This window comes from Anopheles funestus, chromosome 3RL, assembly GCF_943734845.2.
Source record: "Anopheles funestus chromosome 3RL, idAnoFuneDA-416_04, whole genome shotgun sequence".
Classification (NCBI taxonomy): Eukaryota; Metazoa; Arthropoda; class Insecta; order Diptera; family Culicidae; genus Anopheles; species Anopheles funestus.
Genome location: NC_064599.1, coordinates 23,952,112 through 23,972,624, shown reverse-complemented (window position 1 = coordinate 23,972,624; position 20,513 = coordinate 23,952,112). Strand labels below are relative to the sequence as shown.

Genomic DNA, 20,513 nt, shown 5'->3' with positions numbered 1-20,513 from the left:
ATTCTTATTTTTTGAGACTCGTATATTTTTCCTTTTAATAATTTTGCGATAAATATAATTTTAGCGATTTTACGGTGATTTTCTAATGTTTCCAATCCTAGTCCATGTCAGCAACTTTATGGCATACCTAGACATGTATCTTTGGATTTTTTCGATTCTTTTGATGCATCGTTCGGTACATGGGCACCCCACAATAGATCCAAACTGAAGGATAGGACGGACTAGACTAACAAACAGAGTTTTTATACAAACAGGATCATTGAATTCGCTAGTCATTTTACGAACTAAATCAAAAGTGCTGTCGGCCTTACTTATTATGTTTTCATAGTGATTTCGAAAAGTAAGCTTGCCATCTAACAGGACGCCAAGATCACGGATTCTATTAGCACCTTGTATCGCTAGTCCATTTATGTTGTATGAGTACTAATGCTCATTTTGTTCCATAGCTCGGTTAATTTCGCCCATAGCTCTGTCCATTTAGCTCAACTTGATAAATAAGCATCACGTGAAAAATTGACTTTTAATTAACAGTTTATGGATATTATTACGGTGTTTAGGAGCATCATATTGAATTAAATTCATAGATAACCAGCACAATCAAAGTATATTGTTATACCTATTATATTATATTGATATATTATGTTATTAAGGATATTGTTGTGTTTAATTGTGAATTAAAAAAGTTTTGACTAATCTTCTTAAAAGGTCCGTTGTTGCTACATTCCCATTTATTTTTTCAAAAAAAAAAAATGGTGTCATCTTTGAAACACTAAAACAGGACGGCGGCGGCTTGTACTAACTTGAAAATAGAACAGTTTATTTAAATTTTATTAGAATAATGCATCGAAATTGAATCACGTAGTAACAAGTTACAGGCCCCTAAAGTAGCAGATAAATCCGATTGTGGTTTACACACATGAACCTAATTTCTGGAGACCTAAGGAGAATTGAGTAAATCGGTTTGTCTACCCAAGTAGCCATTTGCATGGAATTGGGTTAAGTTTTATATGATAAAGAACTTCGGCATTAATGTACCGCGCAATGTTTATTTACAACCGAGAAAATAAGTGTAGTGAACCGCCAAAAACCGGGAAAAACTTGGAAAAAACCGGGAAAAAACCGGGAATCCAAAATCCTTATTTGAGTGGCCACCCTGTTTATACGATAGCACTTTTTACACTAGTAAAAGAAAACGTTGTGTTGGGAACATTTTAAAAAGAAGTAAAAAATTGAAACTTAAGTAAAAAAATCCACAAAACGGCTATGTTTTGAACCAGCATTAATTTGACTTGCAATATAAACAAATATTCTGTTGAGTCTTATCGTTATAATCATTTCTATTTTTGAATCATTCAAAATTGAAACATAATTGTTAATAATTCATTTTTCATATATACAGAACAAAAAATACAATAGCGTTACGGAGCGTTATGTCGAAATGTCAAATTTACTTATCGATTAATTTCGATCGAGTCCGGTGATGTCCCTATGGCTCTTTACTATTTACTATATATTAGTAAAAAAAAGATCATTTTTGGTGCGTCATCTAATGGAAAATTCTAAAAACCTCACATAAAGAGCATATTTGAAAGCAATTAACACGCGTAAAATGCATCCATTTACGAAACAAAAATATTCCAGTGCACTGAACGATTGAATATGTAAGTCATGTCTTTTTTACGTGAAAAATATCCCGAAGGTTGGGAAATTTACATGAAAGCTAATTAAACATTTGTCGTGATCGCGAAACAAAGAAAACAAAGGCAACAAAATAACACTTCACATGGGAGAAAGAGTGCGTTTGATAAGGTTCTTACTCACCGAGGAAGAAAAGATTAACAAAATGCATTTTTGTGTGTATTTCCCGATTAATTTACAGTACAGTGCGGGAAAACCCCGTCTTGTTGGGGGTTGTATTGACGGTTATCTTTCTTTGGAACAATGTACTATTATAAACAAATACACTTCACATTATTTAAGTTCTGATTCATATAAAAAGAAAAAAAAAACCCCGATATCTAACAACATCGTTGCCTCTTCGATCATGTGATCTTCGTTAAAGTCTCCCGCATTTTTTGTTTGCGCGTGTTCTTTCACCAATGCTTCACCAATTGACTTTTGCTTTTCAATGTCACTCTAATTATAAAGCAGAAGAAATCTTCATGAAACAGGCTAACAACACACAACCCAACGACGTTTGTTGTTATTGCCTCCCTGGTTTTTGCGGCCTCTCTAATTGTTGTTGTGAATGTGTGCCCCTCGTCGCGTCGCGAGAGTTTGGGAAAACGAAGAGCAGATTGTAAGATTTCACTTTTCCAGCCTTTATTTTCTTTGCCAAATCAAAGCCAAACAAACCAGCTTGCTCTCGTTTGCAATTGTTTTGTGCGAGTTCACCCCTGTCGGTTGCACACGGAAAGGAAGACGATTGCATGCATTTCTATTGCTAATAAAATTATATACCAACCGTGTGCAACCGAAAGATGATGGTTGTTGCATTCATCTTCGCACTCCGTGCTACGATTACTAGCGAGAGCCCTGGGCACCCAGCCGGCGTCTGGTGAGGGGCCCGGTAATAAGTGCTTGGCGGCGGCCGGGCCTGTGAGCCTCTCTAAGGGACATTAAACCTTCATTAAAATACTATCGAAGTGATTAGAGAGTGAAACGGGGAAACGATACAGACAGCAACACACCGCTTGCGCTGTGCCCGCGCTTCCTCGAACGGCGGTGAGGCCGCAAAGAAAGAAGTCATTAAAACCGAACGCACTTTCGGTTGGATGTTATATGAATACATGACTTTTTGATGCAGTGTACATTTTAATGTTTATCTCGTTTTTCTTTTTTAAATTTTGTTTGGTAACGGGGGGGGAATATTTTAGGTTAATTTTATTGTTATGTGTGTATGTTTCTTCTTTCGAGCGCCTCAATGGTGTTGCGTAAAAGTCGGAGATTTTTTTCTATTGTTGTTTATTATTTGTTTCTCGCTAAAATTGGCTTTAATGTTTCAAAGCATCCTACGCGTCTCTATGTTTTTAGGAAAGAAAATATAATATCAATTACTTATCCCAGAGCCACGCAAAGCTACATTTCTCCAGGGAATATCACTTCGTATTTTCCCCCATTCAAAGAATTTTGTCTGTCGCTCCGGTGACAAACATACTCCTCCTCAAGGCTATCCAAAATTAGAACCGTGCTTGTTAAGTTCAGCTTTTGTTTGTTCGTAGCCGTATCCCTGAAGCGGAGCGGGTGTAAGGATGCCATTGCCAATGGCGTACACTTTCGCGCTCAAATAGCCCAATTTTCGTTGGAATTATTTTTCACGTGCTCATTCCGCTCGGCGCACCGACTGGCGCCATTCCGTTGTGCGATATATGTTTGTCTGCCTCTGCGGCCACTACCACCACCACCTTGACGCTTGTTTTGGCATCCGTCCATCAGCCCCAATGGTCGGGCCTTTCACTACCGAAACCAACCGGTCTCATGAATGAACTGTTGTGGAGCTGTTGGTGCGTCGTTTCGCAGCGAAAGGATAGTACATGGGGTGGGGTTGTTGTGGCTTTTTATAGATCGGTGCTTGAAGCTTTTCTTCGTCAACCCCCCTCGGGTGGTGGGAGATCGGATCCAAGCTTAACATTGGGTCTGACCTTATTTCGTGGAATCTATAGCAAATGCAAGTGCGTCTTAGTATAGCAGTTTCCGTGGTGTAGTGGTTATCACATCCGCCTAACACGCGGAAGGCCCCCGGTTCGATCCCGGGCGGAAACATGCGTAAAACTTTTTTTTCGTGCGTTGAAATAACACAACCTTTTAAACCATGTATAAAACATTTTGCAATAGCTATCAATCGATGTGTGATACTCCTCTATCTTTAAACAAATTATCTCCCTTCTTTTATTTTATCCCTATGCAAAAGGTTGTTGTTTGCTTTCGGTCCTTTGATGCTGCACCACTACTACGTACGTCATTCTAAGCACCAGCGATTATGCAAATTAGCGCACATTTTTGCGTAGGACGCACCATAGAGCCATAGACACCCACCGAGAGAAATGCCAACGCCTCCGCGTTGGTGCGCAACAAGTGTTCGTGCGTGGGTTTCTGAGGGTTGTTGAGTATGTGTATCCTTCGACAGGCATGTTTTTCAAAGTCTGTTTTTTGCCCAAAGCTCCAAAGCTTCCAGATCTGACCTTATTCCAGAAGTTCATGTATGTTACCGTTTTGATTATGGAGCGAAAAAGAATATATTCATAACGCAAGACGAAATAATTGTCAAATGAAACATTCCGATCACGTTAAATAATTGCTCAAGTTCAAGTTTTCGTTCTTGTTGGAAGACACAATGTAAACAACAGCAATTGAAAGCGATGGAGTGATTTAACCACTAGTGCTAAAGTGCTAAAATGCATTACGCGAACTATTTGCACTTGCTGTGCGCCCGTATATGGTGCATCTGTCGACTATACGCCACTCTCGTTTTGCTTGCGCCCGGAGATTCCTTCTGAACATTCCGCTTCACCTGTTCGTTTTGCCCCCCAAGGGCTCTCGTTTCCAGCTTTTCTACGGAGGCCTACCACGGTTGTCTGAATTTACCTTCCCGCTGTTCCTTCCATCGGCACACGTGATCGACTGGCTGGCTGGGCTGGGCTGGATTCGCCTACCGCCTTTCGCGGGTTCCCTTTTTTTCGCAGGGAAAGGTCGCAAGAGTCGAGCGCGAAAATTGATATTGAAGTAAATTGAATTAAGCTCGGTGCGCTCTCGAGCGCGCATAATTAAATGTTTCCTCTTTAAGCGAAATGGATGGAATTTTCGTTGGCACTAGCACCCATTCTTCCCCGGGCGGGTCAGGTCTTTGGTGGTGGTGATGATTGCCCCACCTTGTGTGCCTACATCTCGTTCTCCGTCTCGTACATACGTTCGATACGTGCTGTAACATAGTGCATAAGTGCTCATGCATGCTCTGGTCTAGTAGTAGTGGCAGTAGCAGCAGCAGTCCCCATCATCATCATCATCATCATCGTGCGCCTCTTTTGTGGCGTTTGTATGCATTTTAGGCGCCCCCTTTTCGACGTCTAGGCCAGAGTTCTAGGTGAAGATGGAGTGGTTGTGAATTCGCGAACAAGAGCTTTCCCGCTCTTGTTACCATCGTTTGTTAAAGTGAAGACAAGCATAGTCTAAAGGGCGTTCTTCTTTCGGGATGGTAGGGAACGATCTCTTTCAAGAGGTTTACAGTGTAATAATGGTTTTTTTTTTAATTTTTTGAAAAAACAAGATTTCTCCCATTCTATCTGGATCTGTGCTTGATTTAATAAATTCAAGAAATTGAAGAATTCAAGAAATCAATTTCGATAAAGCTGGATCACTTAATAAACTTGAACGGATATTGAATTTACTTGTCTAGAGGCTTCTGCAAAGAGATGAGTAAACGCTAAAGGGCCATCCACGGCTTAGGGTTGGAAGGTTTAGGAAGTAGACTTGACTTAAAGTCAATCACACCGTACGGTATTCTGATGACATATACATCATTAGTTTGCGGCTATCTTACGGATGCGGGGATACTTACCACAATATCAAGCATGCGACGAAATACCTTGTGTTGGAGGCAAATGGGCGATCGCGATTTGAAACTCGTCCAAAACTCCATCTTTTTTGGGGTACAAAAGTTATCAAGGACATCAAAATTGAATGATCGTAGCCGAAACCTCTATAGAACGTATTTAGTACCAACAATGCCTGTAAAACGTCTACTTTAACCAAAACATTTTAATTTCCCTCTTCGTCGTGTATGAGAGAAATAAACGCCGAGAAATTGCGGGATGTCCTCACATGTGTGGCAGGACCATGGAGTTGTCTCTATGAGGTGTAAGGTGATCTAACTATCGTGCGACGTATTAGGTTAGTAAGATTTTACGTATACGAAAATATCATCGTCAATAAAAAGTAGCTTCATCAATAGTCATTAAAATTCATACGAAGGGAATCAGGAGTTTCACTTTTGCCCACGTTTTACTGATAGGATATTGATTGCAATATTTTTCAATCGTTAACGCTATCGGCGCCTATCCAATTTGCCTTCTGCTGGCATAAAAACCTAGTCTTCTGATATTTCTCAGCTGGCCGGTATATTCGTGAACCGGTGTGTGTGGGTGTTATGTCGTTGATCCTGGAACCTCCAAAATATTTCTACCAAGCTAGAGCTCATCGATCAAGCGCAACACACAGCTGTCGATGGGAGCGCAGTTTTTTTCTTCTCGTGATAATAATAGTCATGTGTGGGCGAAGGAGGGAAAAAAATCCACACCATTTGCGATCGCTGGCTCACTTCTAGGTCTGCATGGGAGGGCGCTAATGAGACATAAGGGATTATCAGTGTGGGCCGATCGATACACGCGCGCTTCAATCGAACGGTTTGCCGCGAACATGTGCTGTGAAGATTTGACCCTGTCCTGGACAGCAAGTGTTGGTTTCTTACAACGCCCACCGGGTTAAGATCGTTCCGAGCGCATTTTTTTGCCTCTTTAATATTATTCCTATTTTGTATCATTTTTGGAAGCAAGTTTTTTTTTTGCTATCCATGTGGGCAACCGAAAATGGTGTGAATTTGTTACATTGTGAGCGTCCTCGGTGGATGAACACCACGGGAGTTCCGATGGTGGAATATTGGTGATAAAAGGTAAACGGTTGCCACCTACGTTTCGTTTGTGATTTCAATAGTGCAGTACCGTGTCGATCGAATACGATCGTTTTTTTTTTAGCTAACGTTAACGACGTTTTTTGTCTTTATTTGTACAGGGTCGCCACACAAAGACTGGACAACTCGCTGCCATTAAGGTGATGGACGTCACCGAGGAGGAGGAGGAAGAGATCAAGCTGGAGATCAACGTATTAAAGAAATATTCCAACCATCGCAACATTGCCACATACTATGGTGCATTTATCAAAAAGACGCCCGCCGGCAAAGACGACCAGCTGTGGCTGGTGATGGAGTACTGCGGAGCCGGTTCCGTCACCGATCTGGTAAAGTCGACCAAGGGCCAGAGCCTAAAGGAGGAATGGATAGCGTACATCTGTCGCGAGATTCTGCGCGGTCTGAGCTACCTGCACACGAACAAGGTGATACACCGTGACATCAAGGGCCAGAATGTGCTGCTGACGGACAATGCGGAGGTAAAGCTGGTCGACTTCGGTGTATCGGCCCAGCTAGACAAAACCATCGGCCGGCGGAACACTTTCATTGGTAAGGTTTCTTGTTTGTTTGCTCGATCGTTAGAAAATTTATGTAAAAGTTATATTTCCTCCCGTCTTTTATTCGAACAGGTACACCTTACTGGATGGCACCGGAAGTCATAGCATGTGATGAAAACCGGGACGCAACGTACGACAACCGGTCCGATCTCTGGTCACTAGGTATTACCGCGCTCGAAATGGCAGAATCACAGCCACCGCTGTGTGATCTTCATCCGATGCGTGCGCTCTTTCTAATCCCGCGCAATCCACCACCGCGCATGAAGTCGAAGAAGTGGTCGAAAAAATTCCACAGCTTCATCGACACGGTGCTGGGTAAGTTGGAAAGATTGCATTTACCGCTTGTGTTTTGCTAAAGTTGTGTTTTTTTTTTCTCGGTACATTTTTAGTGAAAGATTACCATCAACGGCCTTACACGGAGCAGTTACTGAAGCACCCTTTCATCAAAGAGCAACCAACAGAAAGACAAGTTAGAATACAGCTTAAAGATCATATCGATAGGTAAAGCCTGAACTATTCGTTGAAGCAAGCGTGCAAGCGAATACATTTGCCGGGTCATTTTGTTACACTTTTAGGTGTAAGAAGCGTAAGCAGGAGAAGGAACGCGACGACTATCGTTATTCCGGATCAGAAAATGATGACGACGACGGGCAAACCGCGGGTGAACCGTCCTCGATCATACAGGCACCGGGCAACGATACGCTACGGCGTACGTTCCACCAGATACAGGAGGGTCGAATGCAGAACGCCGAACAGCAGCAGCCACCGAACCGAAATCAGAAACCACAACCTGTAAGACACGGCGGGCGGGCCTGTTTTATTGATCCTTTTCATGTGTACTGATCGTGCAATCGTTTATGTTTCTTTCGTTTTGCGTAAAACGTAGCGAGATGAACGAAGTAAACCGCAACCGGTAGAGGAACCGGGTCCACCATCCAGACCACAGCTACCGCAGCGTCTGATAGTGGTGCCGGATCCGCCGGCGAACAGCAATGCAAATCGACCTCTGCCACCGACACCGCGCAGTGGCAGCGGTTCGTCCTCCCAGCCACAACAGCCATCGTCACAGACGCCGCAACAGCCGGCACGCAATCAGCAAAACTTCTTCAAACCGGTGGTAAGTAGCGTTGGCATGAGTGTGTATGTGTGTGTGTGCCACTCATGTGGACCTGAGCTTGACCAGACCTGCGAACGCAACAGATACGATCGTACTGAACGTAAACGAACGAAACGAACCAACTGTCTGACGTGACATCTTGGACTATTTTTCCACAATGTTACAAAGTCGCTGACTAGCCCTAGCATAGCTGTTACTTGTCTGTGTAGTGTCAAGTTAGTCGTACTTGTTTCCATGTTTTTATTAGTTCACTGTCCATTTCCGAAAAGCGCTTTCACGTTTCTTAGCTTTTTGTGTATTATGGTAATGTTTACTTTTACTTAGCTGAAAATGCGATCACTTTTACGTTCTTATCTGCTTTGCTTTTAATTGCAAACACTTCAAGCAGAACCTTTGTACATATCCGTGCGTGGCACGTGTTCACACATATCGGACATTTTTGTTTGTATTAGTTTCTGCTTCGATTTATTTACTTTCCCTTTCTTTTCATATCACGCAAAAATTGTACAAAATTGGTATATCACACTACTGCACAGTTAATAATGATATATTTTGCACACACACACATTCACATGTATTGTACACATACATACTATTTTTATAATACTGTTGACATTACATAAACACGCTCACACACGAACCTAATTTACTCGAACGAACGAAACAAAAACTTAATTTCTTTCACGCTGTGTATGATTTAACGTTACCGTTACGGTACATCTTTATGTTATGTTGAATGTAACTAAACTTTGTTTGTTTGTTTCTTAAATTTCTATACACTTTCGCGCGTTTCCAATGTACACATAAACATGCACATCAAAAATCAAAACAAAAAAAAAACGCAAACCGATCGAAACCGATCCACGTACTGTATATACGATTAATTTGGCGATGATGATCGTCACGTTGTTGTTGCCGGCTGTGTTGTATGCTGCGTACGCTGTTGTTGTTGATCGCGGCATGATCCGTTGTACGATTGCTGATGATGGTGTCGGCCCTTCCCTCCTATGGTCTGTGTTGGTCTGTTTCTTATGTACCATCGCTACTACAATCATATCGCGCACATGACACGGGGGCTTTAATGCCTTACTATCGCTCAACCTGCAGCTACCACCGAGACGACCTGAGGTAAGCATTTTTTGCATATTTTTTGTTCTTCTTCTGCTTTTACTATTAATATCCCATGTCTGAAGCTTCTGTCCTATCCTTGTACTGTTGTTACTGTCTGCTGTTTGTTTGTCTATCTGTTTGTCGTGAAGCTTCCGGTTTTTGTGAACGCTTTTACGCCATGTTTATCTCTGACCTTTTGACTGTACCATTATTTCCATCCAAAATTAGCCGCCTTGTGTTGAGTGTTATTTGCTCTGTTAGACTCTGGTATATTTCTATTTAATACAGTAGACAATCGACTCAAGACGCTTTCCTAGCTAGTTGAAAGTTGTTCACATAACTTCTACATTCATAGACATTTGTGTGATGTATGTGAACTTAAAATGTTAAGTAATTTTATGGCAATCGAAGAAATAATGTCAGACATATTGTGTGATTATGTTTAAAGAAACATAAGTACACATCTTCAAAATGTTCACCAAAATGCTTTAAAATGTTGACCAATGACACGAAGATACAGAAGAAATAGAAAAAAAATCTAATTTAATCTACCATACGGTTGAGAAAAGACTTTTCCGATGTGACTTACTAGAAAACGAAGAGATATGACGATGAATCACCTAGAGCAAAAGGAACTACAGACAAGTGTTTTAAAGCATTAAATATTTGTCTTATTTGTTTGAAGTCATCCTTTGTTTCATATAAATCTTTTGATTATTGAAGACAAATCCTTTAACAATGCCCATTGTTTTAATTAACCCTCATATTATTTTATACAAAACCTCCTTCTTGTTGTGAACGCTTACTTTTTAGTTTTATTTTAACCTGCCCCCTTCCAAAGTTTATTACGTGTGATGTTAATGCTGTGTGTAATAACTCGAAGCGGTACATATTAATAACAATATTTCGCTTGGTTTGCATTGAATGCTGCCGTTAACATTGCAGAATACATGTTTAACTACACCGTAAACACGGAATCGCTAAAACAAAACATTAACCAATTGCATCGTGATAATAATCAAATAATTATTTGAATGGATGTGCAATTATAGTTTATTTTATATTTGCAATCTAATTGTTGGGCTCATTTGCTCAAACGCCTACGTATGGTGCTTTATGTTTTGCTTGAAACCAGTTATAATTTTCCTCAATGTGCTTTAATAGAAAAAAAAATTATGCTTCGACCGAAATCTTTATCTAACTTTCGGCTCGAATTTATTGCCTAAAGTTGTATTAATATATGTACCTTTTTTTTAAACACACCAAAGCGCACCGCAAGCTCACGCAGTCAATATTAATCGGTGATTTTTCTCTACACACTTTTTTTGTTTCATTTCTCTTCCACAAATCCCGTGCCCTTTTGTTCCTATGTTTCCCTATATGCGTGTCCTATGCACCCGGCACTTGACATACAATAATGGTTCAAACGTTTGCTCGATGGTTCTTCATTCGAATTTTCTCTTACATACGTCGATTATTTTTTTTTCGTTGATGGTAACAAATTGATGACAATGACATTCCCAACTGGCAATCTTCTCACAACAATCTGAACGCGTGGCGTCACACAAACATGTATTGATTCCCGCACTCGTTTTCCAAAATTCCTGACCAAAAACCCCACACCGATCCATCGACACCAATCCCCTCATACCCCAACGCCGAACGTTCCTTCGCGCGGTTACGCACCGAAAGGAATTGGACATGTTGGCCGCACAACTAAACGAACTGGGCGTCTCCTCCCCCCCGCAGCAGTCGCAGCAAGCGCAACCGGAGGCGCCACCGCGGAACAATCGCCCACAGCCCGGACCGCCCGTGCTGCCTGGTCAGCAAGCCCAACAGCAGCAACAGGTCAGTGTAGGTGGGGTTGGTGCTAGCGGTGTCGGCAAGGCACCCGCCATTGCACCGAACGGCAACAATAACAGCAGCAATGGTGGCGGTGGCAGCAGTGGCAACATCAATAACAATAACCATCATCCGCAACCGATCAATCCGCTCGATCCGATCGAAAGCTCCGACTCGGACTCGGAACCGGAGGAACCGAACGGCCGAACACGAAACGACGGCACGCTTCTGGCCAGCGATCCACCGATGCCACTGTAAGTATACCGATGCCACTAACACGTCTTCCCCTCCAGTGTGTGCGATAACACGAACGAACGATGGCACATTACAAATAGAGGAAGGATGCGTCACGCAAGCGCTCCGATTGTTTCCTTATTATTAATGCTGCATTGTTTTAGATTTAGTAGACGGCTGTGCTGGTCCCATAAGTTCGTTGCTTAATGGGCACGAAGTTTTGAGTTTTTTTTTCGTATGAGCGTGTGTTAGGAGAGAAGGCGAAAATCAAAAGAACAACATTCATACATTTTGCGCGACACATGCTGAACGTTTGGTCAAATCACTGCACTGAACATGTAGTTTAATTGGATTGTTTTGAGTTGAGTTTTGAGTTAAGAATCCCTAAAAGTAAACTATTTTTATGTTGACACTAGAACCACCGGAACAACTATTTCAGCTGGAATTCTTCTTTTTAAGCACATTGTTTAGATTAAACTTTACTACCGTAGTTGATTTAATTTGTTTTTTACTTTGTTATATTTTAGTTTCAATTCCTAAAACATTAAAACATAATCATAGAGCTTTTTGAAAGTGATTATAAAGTAACCATGAATGAGAAATCGGCAGTTCTACTAGTCAGTGTACTGCATAATATAAGTCAATATACTGCATAAATTTAGGCGTCATAACAACACATCAAAGCTTTATACCTTTCGTAAGAAAAAGGACAATTTCACGCATTTTCTTGGATCACATAAAACAAAACCTAAAAATGGCAAATGTGCTAAATTATAGAAGAAAAAGTTAATAGAAATTGTTTCGTTTAGTGCAATGATTTGACTATAACGCAGTTAATATAAACATCAACTACAAACATTACGACCATCGCTCATCACTAACCAGTTATCATTATTACGTCTATCTTTTCACCTCTCTTGCTCCTTTTATTTTATGTACTATCACATTTCAATTCAATTTTATTTTCTCCCCCACTTTAATCTTACATATCAATACATTATTTTGATGTGATCTCGATTTAATCGTTTATTCCCGATCATACATTCAATCCCGATAACGATTGAAACTCTTTGCTCTCATATCTATCATTTTCAAATCACCGTTTCGCCCACTTTTCCCGATGATTTGTTTTTCCTTGGTTTGTTTTTCGCCTCTCTGTCCTTCCCTGTTTTTTTTTTGTTTTGTTTCGTTTGGTTTGGATTTCCGTTATGTTCAGTCCCGAATTTTCCTATAGGACGGGTGGCTTGGGAGTGCTCGCCGAATCCGACCAGAACAATCAGTCCTCGTCGAGCACGCCAGCGGGCGGTGGCAGTGGAGCCGGTGTCCTGTCGCCTCCGGGTGGCGGCGGCGGCGGCGGCGGTGGACCTCCAAACCGACCGCTACCACCAACGCCGGACGACGATGACGCACAGGGCGACGGGACACTCATCAAGCGGGTAAGTGACTAAAGCACTCTTCCATTCGCTATATTCATTCACTGGTTCAATCTTTTACTTACGTTTTTTATACCTTTCGCTACGTTTCTGCGTTGTGTTGTTTTTGTTTTTTCGTCATTCTCGTGTAATGATTCGGTTTTCCCTACTTCGCACACTTTCATCTCTCTGTTACCATGTGTTTTTCTTCTTTCCTGTTCTATATTGAACACGTTTATTGTTTGTTTCTTTTTTATCAATAGTTGTGTGTGAGTTTGATACTCTGCAATTTTTTTTTCATTGGTTTACTTCATTTTTCTATGTTTTGAACAGTTTATTTTGTGGTTTTCTTCTATTTGTTATAGAAGAAATGTTACACATTTCAAATTTTTCAACAGCTTTCTCTGTGTTACGCTCTGGTTTGTTCTTCGTTTTGCTTTGTTCCACATCACAACGGTTAACAATTCGATAAACTTGTTTCCAATAAAAAAAAACTATTTATTTTAACCAAAATCGATAGCAACAATCTGCAAAATGTTTATCTTATGTTACAGCAATATTTATGTTTGATCCATTCGCTCCTATTCACCCGTTTTGCTATTCCAAAACCATTACACGCCTGTTGTTACTTCTATCGTTGTTATAAGTTTTAGTTACATTTAGGGTGACATTCTTTATTGAAAAACAAAAAAAAAACAAATCACTCATTAAAATGCGAATACAATATGTACGTTTTCGCGTGGTATCTGTCTGATGATACGTTGCTTTCTCTTTCTCTTTTTTCTCTTCCTACCTATCAAACGAACCACGCGCGCGTGGTTTAGATTTTCAATCTAAAGTGGAAAAATTTCGAACTGCAAACCGTGAACTGTTTAGTAAATCGAAACTTTTTTATCATTTCACGTTCTGTGGACGCATAGACCTTTTTTTTTGGCATATACCGTTTACTTGCACCTGTTAGTTTTGCCTTCTTTCTTTCGATTTCTTGTATTCTCTTTCTCTCTCCAATGGTTTTGTAAGATTATTAGGATTGTTCTGCCCGTTGTGATATCTTATTTCACGTTTCTTTTTCCTCCCTGTTCAAACTAGCAGTCTGAACTGGTAGCGATAGTTTCAGTTTGGTTTATGGTTTCGTTTAAGACCTGCATCCGTTTCTATTGATAATTGTATAACGTTATGATGTACAAAGTATAGCCATATAATTAATTACACAATGCATTTTACTATTACCGTTAAACATTTGACTAAGAGCATCCCCCAAAATGTTAATTTTAGACATTCGTGTTTGTTACCGATAGTAGTATTTCTGGTTGGTTATGGTAAACACAGCACCATTTTAAATTGTCTTTTCATATTTTCATCTATCCAATTGGGGACTGTTGGGGCTGTCGTTTTCGGTTTTTTCTTATATTGTGTTTCATTTGTGCCGCTTTTTGGTTGCTGCCTTTTACTCTCTCTATATGCTCGCGTTTCACGATTCATCATTTGGGTAGAAAAAAAACATAGTTTGGTGTGTGTTTGGTTTACACATTTTTATATGCTCTGTGTTTCCTCTTTTCCATGAGATTGGATTAATCAAATGCACTGAAAAAAGTCCCTCTCCATTTGGTTGACAAACACTGCAAAAGCTTCTTAATGTTGGCAACGACTACAGAGTCTCAATCTTGTAGAGATGTTGATCTGTCACCATTTGCGGTCTTTCTGGCTTGCGTACAAGGACGAACGATTCTCGGATAAGATTTGTCATGTTAAAATCGGCTGCGCTGTCTTTAAACCACCGGTGCGCTCCGTACAAACTCTGCAAAGCTAGAGACATATCCTATAGCATTTATTAGCAGTATAATATAGATGAAAAAACGCTGGAAATAATCTAAGCTCGAAGTGAATACAGCACAAAGCATTTATTTTGATCATCAAAAAAGAAGGCCTATGAAAACGCTTATTCGCATATTAGTGGTAAAAACAAACGGCTGCTTTCATTGACATTATTACCAAAATTGATTAAAGTGCAGTGGTAAGCATACTTCGTGCACTGAGCTTATATTAAAAACAAAAACTATGTTGATGGTTAACTTTTCTCTTGGTTACAAAAGCTCACAACTTTAATGCTTGTCTTGCTGCCGCCTTATTGCGCCACTGCTAATAGCTGCCAACATTTAATGCCCCTTTTATGTTCTTATCTGGTGGTCGCTCAATAATGCCAGTGTCCCAAACAAAACGAAAAAAAAAACAGTGCGATACAAATGGTAGTGGTTTGTTGTAAACCTTTCTGTTTGGCGATTGGTTCGATTTATTGTTTTCTGATCGCAATTTTAAAAAAAGTATTTAAAATCGTTAAAATCTGTTGCATTGCTCGCTCTGTGTTGCCGTTGTTGTTGCTGCCTGATTATATTATAACTAGATCTTCGATTTCTTGAAGGATCCTATCGTAGCACGTAAGATCTCGATAAATGTTTCCCCTTGTTCATTGTAGTTTAGGCAATACGATCAAATCGAATGTAATCATCATGGTTGCCGTCCCATAAGATTGGTCACACACAAAAAAGTAGCTAAATTTAGTTTGAATTCGCAAATTAAGCGTTATTTGTAAAAGCGATCAAAGTACAGTAGTAAATGTGGATGATCTTTCACTGATCATGTTCTCGTTATACTAGCATTGACTAATTCGACTACGTTATTGGCAGCGCATTTTGTAGCTACTGAATGTTTTTTTTTTTAATTGTTTGGTCTCGGTAATATAGCATATTTCATCGTTCATTTGTTATTGATATTATCGTAATACATATTAGTCGATCCACACTTTCTCTCTCTTTCCCTCTGCGCATCATATACTCTCTTGATCATTTTCCACTTGATGATATCCCGTCTCATGATGCTTCCATCTCTTTAGTACACTCGTTCGTTCGTCTTGATTTCATGATTCACTTTGTATTGCTGGCTCAACGTCGTATGTTGTTGATCCATATCGGCTATTTCCATCCCATAAAAAGTCATTCCAGACAATCTATATATATAATAGCGACACGGAGAAGTCCATTCATAGAACGCCCCTACTTCACTTGTCGCTGTTGTCCAAAATGTGTAGGATTAGAAAATAACGTTGATTGGTTTCGAAATTAAACATCACATCACAAACATTACGTCAAAAGCAAAACATAATGAAAAAAAAAAGAATAGAAAACAAAACAAACAAATTCGCCTTTCATATAACTGCCGTAGAACTTCGACAATAAGTCATCCTCGTCCATTGGAACGACCACCACCTCATCGTCCGCTTCGACCGGCTCAACGACCCACTCTGAAAGCGACGAAGCCGTCCTGTTGCGTGATTGGGATTTCGAAAGATTCTTCCCATCGAACGAGCGTCCCAAACCTGCGCAGCGCCATTCGATGTCAGACAAAACATCGTCCTCCTCCTCCAACTCACCGGCCGATTCAAATGGACGCATGCGCACGAACGCGATCGACAATAAGACGCGCAAAGAACTTGCCAATTCGACCGCTTCCTGCGCGATGAAGAAACCGTATCAGCAGCAGATGAATCTGGCCTACGCCGAGAAACGTAAGGTGGAGGAGATGAACAACAAGATCCGGCTGGAGGAGCACGTAAAGCATGAAATCTTTGCCCGGCAACGGTTACAGCTGGATAAGGCTTCGTCACCTTCGAGGGCCTTGGGTGGACAACAAGCGTCACAGCAGCAGCAGGCGCACAAGCGCCAGGAATCTGATTCACGATTGCCGCTTAACTTTGCCCGTGCATTCCGGCGCGAAAATTCGGACTTTTTCCCACTCTCCAAGCGCCACTCGGCGATATTGGGCGAAGCGTCTGCGGACGCTAAATCAATGTCCTCAGGAGGTGGAGGAGGAGGCAGTCAGGGTTTGCAGCAACAGCAGCAGCAACGCTCCAGTGCCATCTTTTCGCGCAGCAGTCGCAACAAATTCGAGCCCATTTTGACCAACTTTTCGCTCAACAATCCGTCCGGCAGTGATGACGAGCGGCGTACGTCCCGTCTAACTCCACCGCGTCCCGGTCAGCAGGGTGTGGGAGGTGGAGCAGCATCTAGTGAAGGTGGCAGCGGTGGTGGTGGTGTTGGAAGTGGTGGGAATCCTAACGGTCGACAGCAGAGTCCGCTGGCAGGGTCGCAGGTGACCACACGCAATATGGACTTTTTGCGTCCGCGTCGCGAAAAAACTGAATCGGTTATCTTCGTACGTAATTCACCCAACCGGCCGCAGCAAATGATGCTGCTTGATGGTCAACAGGTAAAAGCACACAAATACACTTTGATACACTCACATACTCACATAGACACTCACGTGAGGGCACGTGTGCTATCCTCACATGTCCTCGATTCGACAGTGCGGTGTTGTAAGAGCAGCAGAAAAGGTCGCGTTTCGATGTTGTTAAGAGCATTTGCTATTAGAAAGTAATGAATTGAAATAGGTTGCATTTCAATATCTGCAAGGAAGAATCTAGTAGTATAACGAAATACCGAGACATCTATTCTGATTGAGCAAAACAAAGAAAAGGTTCATGTGCTTTGGATGTTAAGATACCTTTTTTATATGCCAACTACCATCTATTGACTAGGTCTATCAAATGGTGTAATTGTGGCGGTGGAGGTCCTCACATGACAGGCCCGGTCCAAAATCTAATCTGGATCCGTTTCCAGATGACAGTAATATCACTAATCTGGATCCATCACGTAAAAAATTTTAAAGTCAATAATGTGATTATATTGGAGGCATGATTGCCTAAGTTGGGTGAACTGAGCTAAGTAAAAGAAGAATTCCATTTGCCACTTTAATGGGGTCCATTGGTCCATTTCGCTTATTTTTACCTCGTAGCTGGATAGTCAATCCTTGTTACAGGTGGAAAATCCGGATGACATTTAATACCCGGACCTGTCGTATGACCAGTGCCGTTATCATTTTAAATTAATTAATTCGAATATCCAAAAATGGGATAAATAGTACCAACTTTAAGTCCTCAATATCTTCGTGGTGTCTATGCAAGTCTTCTTGGTAGTAATCACGGTAAAGACAACATCTCACAAAGGAAGTTACTTTACATTGCTCTGTTATAATAGAACGAATCTCGCACCTATCTGCTCGCATTATTGGACATGTGTTGGTAGTGTACGTGCATCTGTCCGTACTTGTCCGGCTAAAACAGCAAAAAAAAAAGAAGACAAATTGGAACGAATCCCTCTACTACTACCCCCCTATCACAGTACTACAACCTTCCACCTCAAAATGTCCGTCCATGCAAAAAGAAAAGAACTCCTTGTGTTTGCAGCCGCAGTCGTTTTGTTTCGTTCCATCCCATTTGCTCTTATCCTTCCTACCACCGTTCAATGTGTACGCTCTACTAGGCTGCAGTAATACCCGTGCGAGTGTTTCTAACCCCCGAACTCTTTCTCACTCTCTGCCAGCATTCCATCATCGTGCATCATTGGTGAATAATATTTAGTTAATCATCATTACTAGACCGCATGAAATGGATATTAATAAATGTTACAAGTGTGAGAAAGTATAGTTTATTATTTAGATATTATTGTTAAAAAACATTAAACCTCATTCGTTAGGAATGTTTCTATTAAACCTTTTTTTAGGAAGTAATGATTATTTGTTTTTCATCGGCATATTCATGCATTAAGAACGGAATAGAACAATGATATCGAACTAAAGAGCAGGTATTGCAAAGTGAAAACATTCAACAACAACGAAAAGTTAATAATTAAGATTCAAAAAGCATAGTGAAAAGAAATTAGTTTTTTCTTACATTTTCTTGATGTTAAAGGATAAGATTTTAAGCGTTAGCTCTAGGGTTTTGAATGAAGATGCAGATGTACGAGATGATGTTCAGATGCGTAATCTGTGTGTATATTGTCAATAAGCAAAATTGTAAATAATTGCATGTTCCTTCCTCCACAACACATCTGTCACGGAATGTTTGTGTAATGTTATTTGGCTCACCTCAGTGTTAATCATGTTAATGTTATGTATGTGTATGTGTGTATTTTTTGTACTGTTTGTTCGTACTAATCCATGTGTGATACTGTAGTGTACTAACACCACAATCAGAACATTATGCTGGATCCTTGTTTTGTTTTTACTACAATTTAATTCGCGGACTCTAAAAGCCAACAAAACGTGTGGCAATATCAGCATCTTTGCACTTCACTCTTAGCCAACAACAACACACTGGAAGCAATTTTCAGAAAATTTTTAGACTTCGCAGTCGTATCGTTTCAGAAGGGTAATTACGTTCAAACTTCCACCATTTGTATTGCAGTCGTGTACTCACTGTGACGTGTATCCTGTCGATCATCGAACCGTTTCTTGTTTAAGCTTCGTTTTCACGGTAGCTAATGTGTTGGAGGCGTTTTCTTAATTGCAAATAATTGTCCGGATTTACATCCAAATGTTGATCCAACCACGTCTTCTAACAACCCGGTGTTGTAAAGAGCTCTTCCTATCTATCAGAGTCTTTGTTTTTTGTATTTCTGCCAAACAAAAAAATGGGAATAAATAGTAGTAGAAAGCTTTGGAATATGAAAAACGATTTAAACATTAACTTTCCTAACGCTTTTCTGTGCAACCAAATGCGTTTGTGGCACCAAACCTCTGGAAAAACGCCCCAAACAAATTGGGAAGGTTACAAATTCATTTTCAACACACCTAAATATTTTCTTCGTTTACTTACTCTTAATTTACATCTCATTCTATCTGCCTATTGTTTGTTTCTCATTTCCTTTTCCGGTTTTGTTTTGTTTCCTGCTTTTACTACTCTACACCCAACTCTGCCGCTTGTTGTAACGATCTAATAAATATAACAAAACAATAATTGCAATATTAATTATGTATCTAAAAATTTAATCTGTTATTTTTTTAAATTTCCTTTGCAAACAAAATTAAATCAATAAACGTTCCATTTTCGTTTCCGTTTTGTTTCAGTACGATCTTACTGTTACTTGCATATTTGTTTATGTTCACCACTGTTCTATCCATCACACATGTGTCAATCGGTGTTTTATATTATACCGTGCGATCTGATTTATGATCTGATTTACAGCTGCATCGATAACTAATGTTTTTTTTTTGTTTCAACTTTTCTTCCATTCCGCTGCATAAAACTAAATTGCCAATTCCTGACACCAATCTGAAAACAAACCAATAAACCGCGTCCAACCGAACACTCTTTAATGTGGTTTTCGCTCGATACTCAAACGCTTGGTCGCAGAAGAATCGCTCTGGGGAGAACAGTAGCCTCGGTACGCCCGGGCAGCGAACGAGCAGTGTCCTGCCGGATCTACTTAGTCAAGCATCACCGGCAACACCTCCGAGACATGACAAGTCCGCTAGCGAAGAGGTAAGTGTAAGGAGGCCCGTGTGCCTTTGTGTACGGTTGGATAGCTCTTACATCTCTCCACAGAACGCTTTCTTTCACCAATTACTATTAAAATGCGCACATGATCGAGATTCCAACTACTCCCGCTTTCGACAACATTTACTACATCCTTCCTTGCCTTTTTTTTGGTATAGCTGATCTAACTGGC

The 20,513-nt window shown here is 40.6% G+C and overlaps 1 protein-coding gene and 1 non-coding gene across 27 annotated transcripts in view; both read left to right on the top strand.

The window, feature by feature from the left end:
* The window catches only part of LOC125772034 (serine/threonine-protein kinase mig-15), a 54,771-nt gene that overhangs the window by 27,657 nt on the left and 6,601 nt on the right, over positions 1 to 20,513 (top strand). For 16 of the 26 annotated variants that reach the window (XM_049443319.1, XM_049443325.1, XM_049443326.1 and 13 more), the window contains 10 exons: positions 6,784 to 7,228; positions 7,309 to 7,551; positions 7,626 to 7,737; positions 7,812 to 8,028; positions 8,123 to 8,353; positions 9,461 to 9,481; positions 11,156 to 11,559; positions 12,756 to 12,975; positions 16,171 to 17,214; positions 20,198 to 20,326. In XM_049443319.1, coding sequence (XP_049299276.1) covers positions 6,784 to 7,228; positions 7,309 to 7,551; positions 7,626 to 7,737; positions 7,812 to 8,028; positions 8,123 to 8,353; positions 9,461 to 9,481; positions 11,156 to 11,559; positions 12,756 to 12,975; positions 16,171 to 17,214; positions 20,198 to 20,326 — 3,066 coding nt within the window. Of the gene's footprint in view, positions 1 to 6,783; positions 7,229 to 7,308; positions 7,552 to 7,625; positions 7,738 to 7,811; positions 8,029 to 8,122; positions 8,354 to 9,460; positions 9,482 to 11,155; positions 11,560 to 12,755; positions 12,976 to 13,775; positions 13,827 to 16,170; positions 17,215 to 20,197; positions 20,327 to 20,513 lie in introns of all 26 variants that reach the window. The other 10 variants (XM_049443329.1, XM_049443338.1, XM_049443327.1 and 7 more) reach the window with 9 other exon arrangements.
* On the top strand, positions 3,690 to 3,762 carry Trnav-aac (transfer RNA valine (anticodon AAC)). The gene has a single exon. It is a non-coding gene; the product is annotated as a tRNA-Val (tRNA).